Genomic DNA, 13976 nt, shown 5'->3' with positions numbered 1-13976 from the left:
TGATGGAAAATACTGTCCAGATAACTATGTGATTGTGTGGAATATGAGGGATAAATTAAGGAAAAGGAAATGGTGGTGAGGAGGAAAAGTTGATCCAAAGAAGCACAACAACCAACAATCATTTACTATCTACAGATTAGGATGGAAAAGGAAAGCATGAACATACAAAATTCTGGAATACATTATCTGCTACTAATTTACAGCATTTTGTTCCGATGATACAAGATGATGCTTTACCAACATTCTTCATATGTTTTCTATCTGCTCCTCCCTTGAAAACTTGATTCTCAAAAACTGATTAGATGCTAGTTAAAGAAGACATCTTGGGAAATGAATGCAGCCCAAGCATCCTGTTATCACATAGACCAATATCAAGACTTCTGTCATTAATCAAATACTTTCTCTCTAATCAGGTAATAAGTTCAAATAAGTTAAAGCCTCCTTGAGGTTTTAGTAAAATATACCTGGAGAATGGAAAAGGCCTTTTCTGCAATATACTTTTGGCGAGGAGTAGCTCCTCTCTGCTGCAACTTATCAGGGTGAAGACATAATCTTGCTTTCTGATATGCCTTCTTTACTTGTGAACTTTCGATAAGACTTGTTAAAGAGGTTGCAGACCAACTGCTGTTGGGCCATAGAATCTGAAATCAATACCACCAAAAAATTCTATGCATTCAGCACCCTGATATTGGGGGATTTTCGAATATAAAGTAATTATGGGAGATACATTAGGTTTCTCACATGATGTAGTGTTGAAAGGAGCATACGTATATTGGTCTCCTTGCCTGCTGACCACAACCGGATTTCTTCGTCCAAAATCTGCAACTCCATCTGTGATTTTTTGCAAAATGAAAATTAATCTTATATGCATATATGATCCTACTTTTGTTTTGATGGTATTAATTAAGTGCTTACATCTTTTTCTGATTCTTCTGTTTCTTCTTGGCTTCTCCGTTTCTTTAGGTCTCCTTCCTGCAGCAAGAGGAGGAAAACATATTACCCATTATTGACTTTCTACATTGTTTTTTTTCCCTCTCTTCTAAATTTAGAGTAATTTACCGTGGAAGATAGTGTCTTTCTGGATCCATAATTTTGTTGTGCTCTATGTTCAAACGTGTCAGGACTTTCTGCACAATTTAGAGGTCAAGGGTAAGAACTTGTCAATAATTCTTCACAACTTCATAATCAAATTAATGTGAGGAAAAAACAATATTTTTGTCCGTTCAAGTATTATTTTTAATGGTGAGATAAAACTCCTAAACTTTGAATTTGGTTAAAATATACCCCTTATGAATGAAGTACCATGCTTAACATATCTATTTACTAAATCAAAGTTTAAAGGTTAAATACCAAGTCAAATTCAGGGTCAAAAAAATATCGTTTTTCCATTATAAGTTACCACATCTACCTTCAACATGAGCAGAATGATCTTTGTTTTGGTGTGTGGTATCAAAGTCTCGTGAGTGGAACTTCTCCTTAGCCCATGCGATTGCTTCATCAATAGAAATTGCTTCGTTACTGGCAACTTCTCTATGGTCAGAATTGATCTCAATAACATAGGAGCTCATAACTTCATCTTCTTCCATTTCCATATCATCTTCTTGCATTGTGTTACACTGCTGCATACCAACATTTGCCTCTGGTTCTTGACAGAGTGAAGAAACAGGAGACGCAGGTGAGTTGACTTCTAACTCATCCACAGGAATTTTGATACTTCGATGTGATGTAGGTTCGAGACTAATGCTTTCCGGGGATACCTGCCGGGAAACTTTGATATGGGAGCTTCTGAAGTATTCGTTGTAACCATTTTCCATGTCATAATTGTCACTGCCGCAGGATGGATAATTGCCAGGAAAATACGGCATTTCTTCTTTCTTTGAGACTTGTTCAGGTCTCACCGTGGTGGAGTTCCATCTACATGGTACATTGATAGGCCTGTAAGGATATCAAAATCTAAGCTTTCTACATTATATGTGACACCATTTTATTATTAATCAAAGAAAAGAAGTAGAAAAGAAAGGCCTAATACATCAGGAATCCACTGAGAGGTTTTAGGTTTCTTAACTTGCTTAGAGTGATGTGATAGAATAAGAAAGAATTTAAATAATTATTTTTTTTTAATTTTTTTTTATAAGAGGATGATTTGAACCCGCAGCCTACCAACTAAACTATGCTCTTTGGATAGAATTGAGCTAAATTGGAATGTCTATCATTTTAAGCAAATTTAAGGACCAATATTTCATTTTAAATAAATATAGATAACCAATAACTTACTTCAAACAAGTTCAGATAACTGGACACTTTATAAATTCAAAAGATCAATTATAAGATCTCGTGTATCATTAAGAAAAAAAAAAAAACTTAGCACACTTTGTTATTTAGGCCTCTTAGATTTTAGTATATTGGATTTATGTATTTTAATTTTCTAAAAATATGGCCTTTCATTCATAGTCAGCAGAACCTATCCTCAGATTTTAGACGCTAGGGAGAAGTAGAAAATGATAAGAGTTAATAACTAAGTTGAAGTATAGATTTAGTTCTATAAATTTAAAACTAATGTTTCCAAATAAGATCAATTTTAACCATATGTTATTAAGAATTTGAAAAAATGGATTTGACTGTTATCTAACTGTTGCATCTGACATTCCAAACAAGTTTGTCGATAAATTGAAGCAGTTTCGTATATTTTTTTTATTAGTTTTTGGTAACTATATTAATAATAAAGAAAATATTTTAGGCAGTTTGACAAAAAAAAATTGTGATTAACTTATACGTAACAGATTTAGTTTTTAGCATTTTAACCGAATTGTTGTAATTTTATTACTAATACACTAAATATCTTAGAAATAATTAATATTTGGAAAGTCTGAAGTAATCGTTAAATACTAGTCAAACCAGTTTTTTTTTTTAAATTTTTGATAACGTAGGGCTAAAATTGAACTTGCTTGGAAACGTTAGGATTAAATTTGCACAATTTCATACGTTAAGACTAAATTTACACTTCCCTTAAAACGTTGGGTTGGGGGGTTAAATTTGGTCTTTATCCCAAAAAATAAAATAGAAAAATCAAAGAAAAATGACAATTTTTTTTTTTGTTACACTTAACCATGGATCTAATAAAAATATCAAGAGAACACTTTATAAAAACGTTATCCCTTAAGGTCGCTCTTTGCCCCTATCGATATCCCTTAAGGCCGCTCGTTGCTCAGGCCTTCTACCCGGGCGTCACCCAGTCCAGATCGGGTCATTACAGACCCACCAGCTTCCGTCTGGTTCGTTCCCGAACCACACATTATACGTGGAGAGCCGGCTCTGATACCAATTGTAACATCTTGGCACAATACCATGTAGATATCCCCTTTGACCCAAATCCAACACTTTGACCTCACGGCTTTAAAACACGTCTTCATTTATTGGAACCCCATCTTACTAAGGCCATCTCCAACCATTTACTCTATTTTTCATACTTCCAACTCTATTTTTTCCCACTTCATCTTCAATTATAGAGTTACTACAGTAACACATTTCCAATCATCTACTTCATTTATAACTCTAAAAAAATATTTCTATTACAAATACTATTTTATTATTATTATTATATTAATTTTACATACCATTTATTATAATAAATGATATTTTTATTCTTAAATAATCATTAAACCTTACTTTAAAAATAGAGTAAGACATTTGATACTTTATATATAGAGTATCAAAAGCCTTACTCTAAAAATAGAGCAAGATTTTATAGTACCATTGGAATGCACTTTTACTCTAAAAATAGACTATGGAAAATGGTTGGAGATGGCCTAATAAGCCCAAGTTACTCTCTCTTCATTTTCAATGTGGAATTCAGTTTATTTCTACCCTCATCGTCATCCCTTAAGACCACTTCTTGCTCATGCCTTCTACCCCGACGTCACCCAGTCTGAACCAGATCATTACAACCTCACTTCTTTAGGCTATAAATATGTATTATGATTCTTTAGACCTACTGCCATTGTTTAGACCTAATGTTATTTTAATTGCATTTTGAGATATAAATTCTATATTTTTTTATAAAAATATTATTTTTCGCCCACTTTGACAAATTGTTAGCAAAATTGTTTAACAAATAGCGGTCAGTTGTTAGCTAATTACATTATCTGTTTTTAGCTGATTATCTTTTTGGTTAACTGATTTGATTAGCGGATTGTGTAAACTTAACTGATTGCTAATAGTTATTTATATAAAATGATAAATAAGGACATGATAAAACTTTTATTTGGAATTAAAGGATAGTAATTGGGGTAAAAATGTCTTTCAAAAGAGATGGTGCAATAAGCTAATTGAAAAAGCTCCTAAAACCAGGATTTTCAAAATTAGATTTTTGGACTCAATAAACTCTTTCAAACCTCTATTTACCAAACACACAAGTCAAAACCACTAAAATAACTCAAACCTCTAATTTTATCCCAAAAAGCTCTTTACCCCGAACACAAATGGTCATATAGATATGGAGGGCAGCATTTTGATCCTTCATTGGAAAAATAATACACTCAAATGGGTACAAGGGAATGAATCTTGAATGGAATGGGTTGTGGAGGCATGGATACCCCACAAACCATGTGAAAATTTATCTCTAAGAAAATTAAGCAATAAGCATATTCTTCATGACGATGATGGCCTAAAGAGAAGTTGGACACAATAATTTGGTCTTTCGGCGGACCTTTTGCTAATTTGGGGTTTCCTTGTCCCCTTCAACTTTAGGAATTATTTTCTTTTTGCAATTGCAATTGATCCATTCAAGCTAAGGAAAATTAAAGTTCAGCAACTTAATTTGATGATATGAATCAGTAATTTTTTAACATTTTAACTTTCCTGTTAGATTATATTTTCCAAATTTTAGTGCAATTTCTACGTTTCACTAAGTCGAACCTACAATTCCAAAGCTAATTTCTGATTAAGTATTTCAGTATAAAATGAGAAACTAAAATAAAATCCATTAATGATGACTCTCAAAAAGAGAAGATTAGCTGTAAAAAAAAAAAAAAGATTAAGATTTTGAGAATATTAAAGGCACAGGGGCATATGTGTAAACAATAATTGAAAATTGAGAAACAGTTGAGAAATGAGGAAAGTCAGAGAACTATTGATACCTGAGCTTGGAAGTAAAAGAAGACAATGCAACGTCATCACCGGTGAAAGGCCGCCGGTGAGGGCTAAGCTCTTCCGAGCTGAGCACAGAAGAGGAGTTCGATTTCGATTTAGCCTTTGAATTAGGTCTCGATCTATCTCTCGACCTCCGTCCATCTTCACAACCAAAAACATCACTGTAAAATCCGTCATCGTTCCCAGGAATCCTGAAACCCGGCAGGCTCCGACCACCTCCTTTAGTTTCTAGTGAAGAAGCAACAAAATCCGGGTGCCGGAAAATCTCCTCATAGAAAGAAGTGGATGATCTAGTGAAGTCGCCAGAGAATTTGCGTGAAAGAACGCTACGTGGTGGACCGCCGAAAACGTCAGCGAAATCGTCGGGGTCCAGCGCTTCCATGGAACGCCTACTAGGTCCGGCCACCGTATCTTCCGTGGAACGGCGTAGTGGACGGCCCGGCATTCCCATCCGCATTCTCCAAGACTCGTCCATATAGTTTGTTTGCTTTGCTAATAAGCTTTAGCTGAAAAGGGAAATTTATAAGCTAAATAATATATATGAGAATTCTACATTATGTCAGTTGCTTTTATACCTTATATACACATAGAAATACAAAACAAGGAAACGACACATTTCATTCGGTTGAATAAAAAAAAAAAGTAAACTTTTGGATTCTAATTATTTATTTACTTTTATTCATTTAAAATTTTACAATTTTATGCTTAAGTTCTATACAAAGAAATGTTTTATCTTTCTTTGCCGGAGAGATTATTTATATGTTGGTGTTTAATATTGTCAACTCCAGTCATGATCACATGCACTTTAAAGTGCATGTAGATACTGCTCATTCACCGTTAGATCTAGGTTTATTAGAATCTTAAAGTGGAGATTCAAAGCATCCTGAGGTTTAGATTTGATAACTTGCCGAATTTGATAGGATGATCCTCGTTGTAATTACCTGCAAAACAAAACCGGAGACAGGATCTCCGGGAAAACTCTCCGACGATCAAGTCAGTTTTATATGGAATTTAGTAGGTCGATAATCGTATAGAGGATTAAAAAATGCGAAGCTGCCTCTCTCCTAGCTTCCTTATCTCTTTTATAAGCACCTCCAGGTAACCGCCTTCGGCGGTTACTCCTCCTGTGCCACGTCCTCCACGTGGTTATATACGTGGTCCTTTATAACCGTTTCTCTGAGTGGGTGGTTTAGTGTCTTATTAGGATTTCGGGCGGTTAGCCCTCTCCTTTATTAGGAGCCCATTCAACTTGAACCGTGGGCTTAAGTTATCATGGGTTGGGCCCGTGTTTTGGATTCGGTCCAGTTGGCTTCGCGAATCATCACATGCCTCCCCCCTGGTCTGGTAAGAGCCCTTTTAGGGTCTTTTCATACGTTTAGGCAACTCTTCACATTCGTCTGGGTATTGGAAATTTGGGGGTTTTAACCAGTAGCTCTTTCGTTTTCTGTCATTTCCTCTCCAGCATCAACCCTCTTGTCTTCGTTCTTCCCTGCGTTCTTTCTCACATGTAAGTTTCTCTTTCTGTAACTCCTTCAACCATTTTTTATTTCTGTTCGTTTCCTTCACCGATATGTCGAACCCTGAACTTGATTTCACACCCTTCGACGAAAATTACAATCGCGAGGTGTCCCACGAGGTTGATGAGATGGTTGATGAAGTCTCAACTAGCTCTCCTAGGTCTGATTCTCATCCCGTCGAGTTTCTCCATCTGGCGAATACGACTGATGAGGGCCTAGGTTTCGACCCTAGGAAGTTGATTCCACCACCTATCCCAACTCCCCGCTTATTACCGAAGAAGGATAGGTCAGGAAGCTTAGTTTGCCGCGAGACGATTGACGACTTGCGGGAGCAGTACCCCTGGCTTCAAGGCCTGGAAACAAGCATTCCCGGGGAAAATAGAGGTCTCGGCGACTTCCCAAAGGGGTATTTTACCATATTTGTCGCCCAAATTATCTGCGGTTTCACGTATCCGCTGGCGGATGAGATTGCTTCCATCCTTGATGGTTATAGAATCGCACCTGGACAACTGCATCCCAATGGATGGGCCGACTTGACCCTGGATAAGTTTTTGGCGGATTGTCTGGAGGTCCCTCTCTCGCTCAAGATCTTCTCCAAGCTTCACCACTTCAAAAGTTCGGGGGAGTACTTTACCTTCATCCGACAGGGCGGTTACTACGGCTTTGATGAGAAGTCGAACAAAATCCGCGAGTGGGACAGGTCTTATTTCTTCATCAAGTTTAATGAAGAGAATCCGAACTTTCTTCGCTGCTGGGGTCGACCTAATGTAAAGAGTTTGAACTTTGGTTATCCGAGCAAGGAAGAATCCGCCATTATAAAATTCTTGAAGAACACTCCCCCTTTCATATGGACATATGATCAGGCATTTCATATGTTAAGGAGCCGAGTGGCGATTGCTTATCGCGAGGGAGATCATGTTGTCTATATCCCTTATCGCGTTTTCATACAAGGTATTGTTAGCTTATTTCCTTAGTTGATGATTTCTCTTAACCCTTTGCAGGGGTGACCCTTTATCCCAACTCGCTGCAGATCGAGAGGCGAAAGCTTTGGCGAGGAGGAAAAGGCGGTCGGCGGGAACAACTTCTATTGCAGGGGTGAATTCTCCTGTGGGGGCGACTCCTTCTGTTGAGGCGACTTCCCCCACAATTGCTTCCGTTTCACTGGGCCCTGCTTCTGAGGACCCTCCCTTAAATCGGAAATGGAAGAATAATGCGGATGTGGAGTCTTCTCGCCCTAGGAAGAAAAATGCCTCTGTATCCTTGTCTGTTGGTGGCACACCCATATCCACCCCATCCAAAGAAAAGGGCAGTACTCCCATTCATGAGGTATCATAATTTGCTCTCTCTTCTCGTTTTCTTTATTTTCCCTTACATTTTATCAGTCACTTGCTATTCTCCTGATCCCTCTCCTTATGTATTCGCAGCCGATTCCTGATATTAGCGGATGGTGGACTAGAACCTTCGGTAAAGCCGTGAGCTTTTCCTGTAAGGACATTGTTTCTTCCATATGTAATGTCCTGGGACGACTCCCATCTACTTCTCGCGTCCGCGAACAAGTGCCGCTTCCAACTGCCATGGAGGGGATTGAGAAGCGTGCCATAGAGGTATATTGCTTTTTACTCATGTTCCATCTTTCAAATACGTGTCTCCATTCACTCTTTCATTCATGTATCGTCCTACGTGTAGATTATCAATTTTGCAGAGGGTGCCCTCTGTAGGGATGCTGAAAGGGCGAGAGAGCTGGAAAACCTTGGTACTGAATTGGCGACTCAGAAGTCGCTCATTGATGATGTCCAAGGCAAGGTAAAGTTCCTCGAGGATGCCTATCAGAAAGCTGTCAGCGAGAGGGAGGAAGCTCTTAAATTACTCCAGGCTAAGTCCAGTGAGCTTCAGAAGGCCGTTGATAATCTGAATTCGGCCAACGAAGCTTTGGAGATGCAAAAGAGGAAGGCGAAGGAGATCGTAGCTGAAGATAGCTCCCGCATCTACTGGTATGGAGAGCGGATCCATGCGGCCTATGAACATGGGAATCCAGAGCGCGTACTCAATCGCCCCAAAGTTTCCATTCCTGAAAAGGATTTAGCTGAAAAATGGGATAAGTTGGAGGCGGAAGATGCTGACATGGATGAGGTACTTCTCCTTGACTGGCAGAGTTCCAATGACTCTCCAATCAGCCGCGAGATCCCAAACCAGGATGTAGAAGAAGGTGCACCGCAAAATGTTTCTCACGTCGAGCCAGAGGTACCTCGCTCTGATGCGATTACTGATCTTATTGTTGGGGATTCGCTTGAAGCAGATCACCCTAAAGAAGATGGGGAAGCCACCGGAGGCAAAGGGGGCAACAGAGGCGAAGAGGAAGAAACTATAGTATAGTTTTATTCATATCTGAACTTTTGTATGTAACAAATGTTGGTCCCTTGTTTAGTTGCAAGTATAGTTCCAAGGGGGGGGGGTAGGAACTATTTAAACTTTTTTCGCAATTTAGGCAGACTTCTTTTTCTAAAGAAAAAGGTTTGAACAGCGGCGCTGAGTAAACAGCAAGATACTGGCTTAGTCAACAGGTGACTAGGTCAGTTCCTTAGCTTGAGTCAGGAGATAGCACTTGGAGTCTATTCCTGAACTCAGACGTTCAACGCGCACAACTCAACTTGACCTCTTTACTTGGTCAGTTTTGATTATTTAAAGCAAGCAATATAAATTAGGAGTTAAGGTTTAGAAATACTTCACTCAGCAGATTTATCCAGGTTCGGCTTCTTCTAAGCTTACGTCCTGTCCCCGGAACACTTTCGAGATTTCGAATCCTCTACTGAGCTCTTTAAAGGTAGAGCCTCAAACCTTTTACAATATCAGCAATTGAGTATGACAAGAGTACCTTCCTCTATACTTCTACTCAATCCTAATCTCTCCGCTGAGTACTTAAAACCGAGTACTCAGCCTCTCCTTTCTATTTCTAGAAATGATAAGTGTTTTTGTCCTAATACAAAGATGTGCTAAGACACTTTAGACGATTTACAATCACTCTAGACTTTTACACAAATATGAAAATGTAGTGTAAGAAATTTGCTTTGCTTCTTGCTTGCAGAACTTGTAGAGATTTGGTCAGCGTAATGGCTTGATCAAGTTCTGTGTGTTGTGAAGCTTGTGATGGCACTATTTATAGAGACGTCTGGTCATTCGGTCATTTCGAATTTCGAAATAACCGTTGGAGGGAAACGGCTATATGTCGTTGTCATCCTGACTTGCACAGAGCTCTCGGCCAATCATAATCGTGTATCTTCTGTCCTCGGTCAGCACAACAGATGGTCTCTCCTTTTATGGTAAAGTTAACTGGACAGCATACCGTGTCGTCTGAACTTTGCCAAAAGAGGAAACACTTTGTCTGGAAGTTTTCCTTTGCCAGCTGCTGTCTTGTACGCTTTGTCGAGACTACTCAGCAGCTTCATCTTGAAGTTGTTCCCGAAGGTCTTCTAGATCCTTCCGATTGCTGAGTTGCGTTTTGAACAAAAACGGCAGTGTCTTGACATACGCGGGCCGAGTGTACTGAGTTGTTTAACTTGGGCCTTGGTTTCCGTATTGGGCTTGGGCCTTCCAATCCTTTTGACTTATAACATTTATACTCAACATTGAACAAACACATTAGTAGAATAAATCAAAGCATTTAAACTTAGTGTGTTTAGGATATGTGTTATAATTTATATTTAAACAATTTTGTCAAATCAAAATTATGTGGAAAGGTATTTCAACAAACTCTCCCATTTTGATGTTGGCAAAACTATTCAGCAAGGCATTCAGTATGAGCTCCCCCATGATAGTTGACCTTATATCATTCAGCAAACTCCCCCGTAAGGGTTGCACTACTGACTTAGTTTTAATTGCATCATTTAAGAATTTAAATGAGTGAGTCTAAGGTCAGTTTTTAGGTGTAGGTCAGCTATATTACATATTCTATTTACTCAGTGTTAAGCGGAAGTTTTAGATATACAGAGCGCGCTGAGCAAATTATTGTTCAATGAGTTCTTTATCAGAATGTTTCATAAGATCATAGTATGATGTCAAACATGTTATCAGCATATCATTTAGTCAATAAATATTATAAGTGTTAAGTATGGCTGATGAAGATACAAAGTAACTCAGTACTATAAAAGCATATATCATAACTCAGTATTGAAATCAGGAAATAAAGTATGATATATATATTGAGAGAAGTCAGCAAGTATATAGACAAAAGAAGTAAACTAGACAAAATGGGTTACACAGATGTGGCTTAAGCATGCTAGTCTATCTATTTCTTTTTCTTGCCCTGTGACTGACTTCGTTCGTACTGACGTCGCTCATGCTGAGCTCTGGCAGCTTGCGCTTTCTCCCCCGTTTTGTCAACTTCAGGGAGCTTGAACGCATCGGTTAAGACAGCACGAGAAAGTTCTTGTGAAATCTCTTTTAGTTTGTCAGCACTTTCGTTCACGCCATCAAAAATGGCAACCCCATCAGCTGAGACTTCTACTGGTATATGAAGATCAGCAGCACTGAGCATATTTACACTGAAGGCTTGAGCTTTGGCTTGCCAGATGAGAGCTTCAGAGAGGCCAGCGAAGACTTGGTGGAATGTCTTCAGAAGTGCTGAGTCATAGTGATGTCGTTGAATATTATTATGACGGATATGGTTGAAGGATTGTTGTGCGAGGGACAGCAATTCATTCTGCTTCAACGCGTCAGTATCCATTTCTTGCTTGTTGAGGTTAAGTAGCCTGACAGCCTCATTGATTTGCTCAACTGAGCACTGACTATAGGACACCATTTGCTCATTTGTCTTGAGTTGCTCAGTATGCAGCTGAGCAAAAAGCATCTTCAGTTCTGAGGAAGTGGTGTAGTCAGTGTTCACAGCAGATAACCTCTAGACTTGCTGATGTAGCGAGTCAGATGTTGAATTGTGGACAGTTGAATCTCTGCCAACTTGGCAAGTGAGTCTTGCTTTGCTTGCTGGGCTTGAAATGATAAGACGACATTCAGCAGGTCCTTGAGTCCCTTGACTTCGTTGAGAAGTAGAGTGACTTGGGAGAGCTGAGTTGTCTCTGGGAATGAGGATCCAGCAGCAGGTGAAGCAGACTGTTGAAGATCTTGGATGAGAGCTTGCACTGAGTCGATGAGCTTCTTGTCGGACTCAGTGGCATCCCTATGTACATCCGTATGACCATAAGAGAAGGGTGTGAGAGGAGTACCCTGGTCAGTGACAGGATGAGTTTGCTCAATCTGCACTTGAGATGGAGGAATTGTTGTGTGATCGGCAGAGAGATTGGTTGTAGAGGTGTTAACTCGAACACTGTCTGTGCTGATGGCAGAAGGATGGGGAGTCAGCACCATGCTTGAGGAGACAGCATGAGCAGTGGTCGGTTCAACCTGACTGGTTGAAGTAGTGGAAGTATGATGCTCGGCATGTTCCTGTTGAGAAGAAACAGAGGCTTGTTTTTCCAACGGCGTTGTAGTAGAGGAAGTTGAGGGCCGTTTGAAAAATTTTAATTGGACGGTAGAAGGATCCTTTGTTGTCTTGGAGAGGACAAGTTCAGGAATAGATGGTGATTGCAAAGGGGGTTCACTGGCCATTTTCTCACTGGCCTTAACCAGCTTTCGCCTTCTACGTGGTGGAGAGGTATGATGAGCAGGTTCTTCTGAGTGAGTAGGTTCTTTTTCCTCATTATGGGTCTGGTCAGCTTGATCCACTTGCTCAATTCTAGCAGCTAACTCAGTGTCAGTCTGCACAGCTCCACCAGCTAACCCAGTGTTAGCGTCCTCAGCTTCAATTTCGCTGTCATACTCTTCAGACTCCTCAGCGTCATCCTGACCGCTGGTTTCATCGTCTTCTTCTTCTTCTTCAGTATTATCTCCATCAAGTTCTTCCTCAACTTGGGAGATGAAGTGGTCATCTAACTGGACCTCAGGTTCCTCAGCATCAGTACCTTGGCATTGAGTGAAATGAGAATCACCTGGTACAATAAAATCTGTCGGCATGACGTCGAGAGGTGCCAGTGTTGAAGACTTTTGCTTCTTCTGAGATAGCTCAGCAGCTTCCTCAGTGTCAGGCTCATCTTGCCTGCTTCTCTTCTCAGCTGACTTTCCAGCTAACCTCTGCCTCTTTGCTGGAGACACAGCATTAGGTGCCTCAGCAGATTTTCTCTTGCGAGAAACTGGGGCCTTAGTTCTTTGCCTTTTCTTAGGCTCAGCAATAGTCTCCTCAGTCTGATCAGCTTGGCCAGCAGCAGCAGCAGCTTTTCCTTTCTTCAAGGGCTGTCCAAATTTAAGTGCCCTCAGCGAGGCAGCTGTGATTTCAGTTCCTCTAAAAGATTCCTCACCTTCGAGGTCAATCTTGTGGTCGATGAGGATCCTGGTGATGATTGATCCCAACCTCATTGTACCCGTGCTGCGTAGGAACCCAGCAACTAAGAAAACTGGCATGTTGATGGGGGTGTACGTCAGCATGTGCCATATGAAGCACTGTTCAAAGTTGGTTGCTGATGTAGTGCAGTTGATCTTTGGGTAAATGAAATACCTCAGCAGGTAGTGAGCCATCTTCTGATGCTGTCCCATTGAAGATGCTGAGATCTCTCCTGAGTGACCCTCAGGTTTGCAGAAGGTATGGACGTAGTCGGTCTTGTCCTGATCTCTTGACTTTCTCAGCCTTACTCCCTCAGTTTTGATCTGGAGGAGATTTCCTATGTACAGAGGGTTGATGAAGATGGTTTTCCCTTTTACTTCAGTGCTCAGGTAGTCGGTGGAGTCACTGGCAACCTTGAGGTTGTGGTAAAATTCCCTCACTAGGTCAGGATATGTCTCATCCCTGACCGAGAACAGCCCAGTCCATTCATTCTTGGAAATCCACTCAGCAAATGGCTGTTCGTTCTGTACAAAGTGCTCCGAAACCCATCTAGAGGGTTCTACCTTCCATTCACGTACATTGTCGAAGACCTTTGAGTAGGTCCTGATCTTAACAGCTTTCCCTTGGCCAGAGGTTTGGCCAGTTTTACCCTTGCTCGGTGTAGAGGGGTTTCGTAAAGGTTCATCGGAGCTGGACTTTTGGTGGCTGGCACCGGAGACGTTGAAGGATAGCTTAGTCATTCTTTTAAGATGGAGAGAATAGAGGTATTTGAGAGAGAGAAATTTGAGTAATTTCTTAGCCTTAAGAATTTGTTAAGCGTAAAGAGTAAAAAATGGGGAAATGTCCATAATTTATAGACAAGTTGAACGGTGTGGATCTTAACCAAATCCATGTGTCAGTTTTGCCTTGGGATCATGTACCGACAAGGATCCTGGCATTTATGA

General features: G+C 40.0%; 1 protein-coding gene across 2 annotated transcripts; it reads right to left on the bottom strand.

The window, feature by feature from the left end:
• Positions 1 to 32: 32 nt before the first annotated feature.
• On the bottom strand, positions 33 to 5699 carry LOC136233206 (uncharacterized). Of its 2 annotated transcripts, none has more exons than XM_066022815.1 (7): positions 5136 to 5699; positions 1409 to 1914; positions 1060 to 1127; positions 916 to 972; positions 742 to 831; positions 465 to 641; positions 33 to 350 (listed from the first exon to the last, which is right to left on the bottom strand). In XM_066022815.1, exons 1-7 carry the CDS (start codon positions 5621 to 5623, stop codon positions 306 to 308), a joined length of 1431 nt encoding a protein of 476 aa, XP_065878887.1. In that variant the 5' UTR covers positions 5624 to 5699; the 3' UTR covers positions 33 to 305. The 2 variants fall into 2 exon arrangements, with proteins under 2 accessions (XP_065878887.1, XP_065878886.1); XM_066022814.1 differs by having other exon boundaries at positions 1409 to 1935; positions 5136 to 5698.
• Between the last annotated feature and the right edge of the window lie 8277 nt (positions 5700 to 13976).

The sequence above is a fragment of the Euphorbia lathyris genome, chromosome 6 (assembly GCF_963576675.1).
Source record: "Euphorbia lathyris chromosome 6, ddEupLath1.1, whole genome shotgun sequence".
NCBI classification, from domain to species: Eukaryota; Viridiplantae; Streptophyta; class Magnoliopsida; order Malpighiales; family Euphorbiaceae; genus Euphorbia; species Euphorbia lathyris.
Note: the sequence above shows the minus strand (reverse complement) of the source record. Positions and strands in the feature narration are given on the sequence as shown.

Excerpts from the sequence above, each read along its gene's own strand:
- LOC136233206 (XM_066022814.1), bottom strand. The coding sequence starts at position 5,623 with ATGGACGAGTCTTGGAGAATGCGGATGGGAATGCCGGGCCGTCCACTA. Across the intron at positions 973-1,059 it reads GAAAGACACTATCTTCCACG|GAAGGAGACCTAAAGAAACG; the intron begins GTAAATTACTCT and ends CTCTTGCTGCAG. Across the intron at positions 351-464 it reads AGGCCTTTTCCATTCTCCAG|GATGCTTGGGCTGCATTCAT; the intron begins GTATATTTTACT and ends ATGTGATAACAG.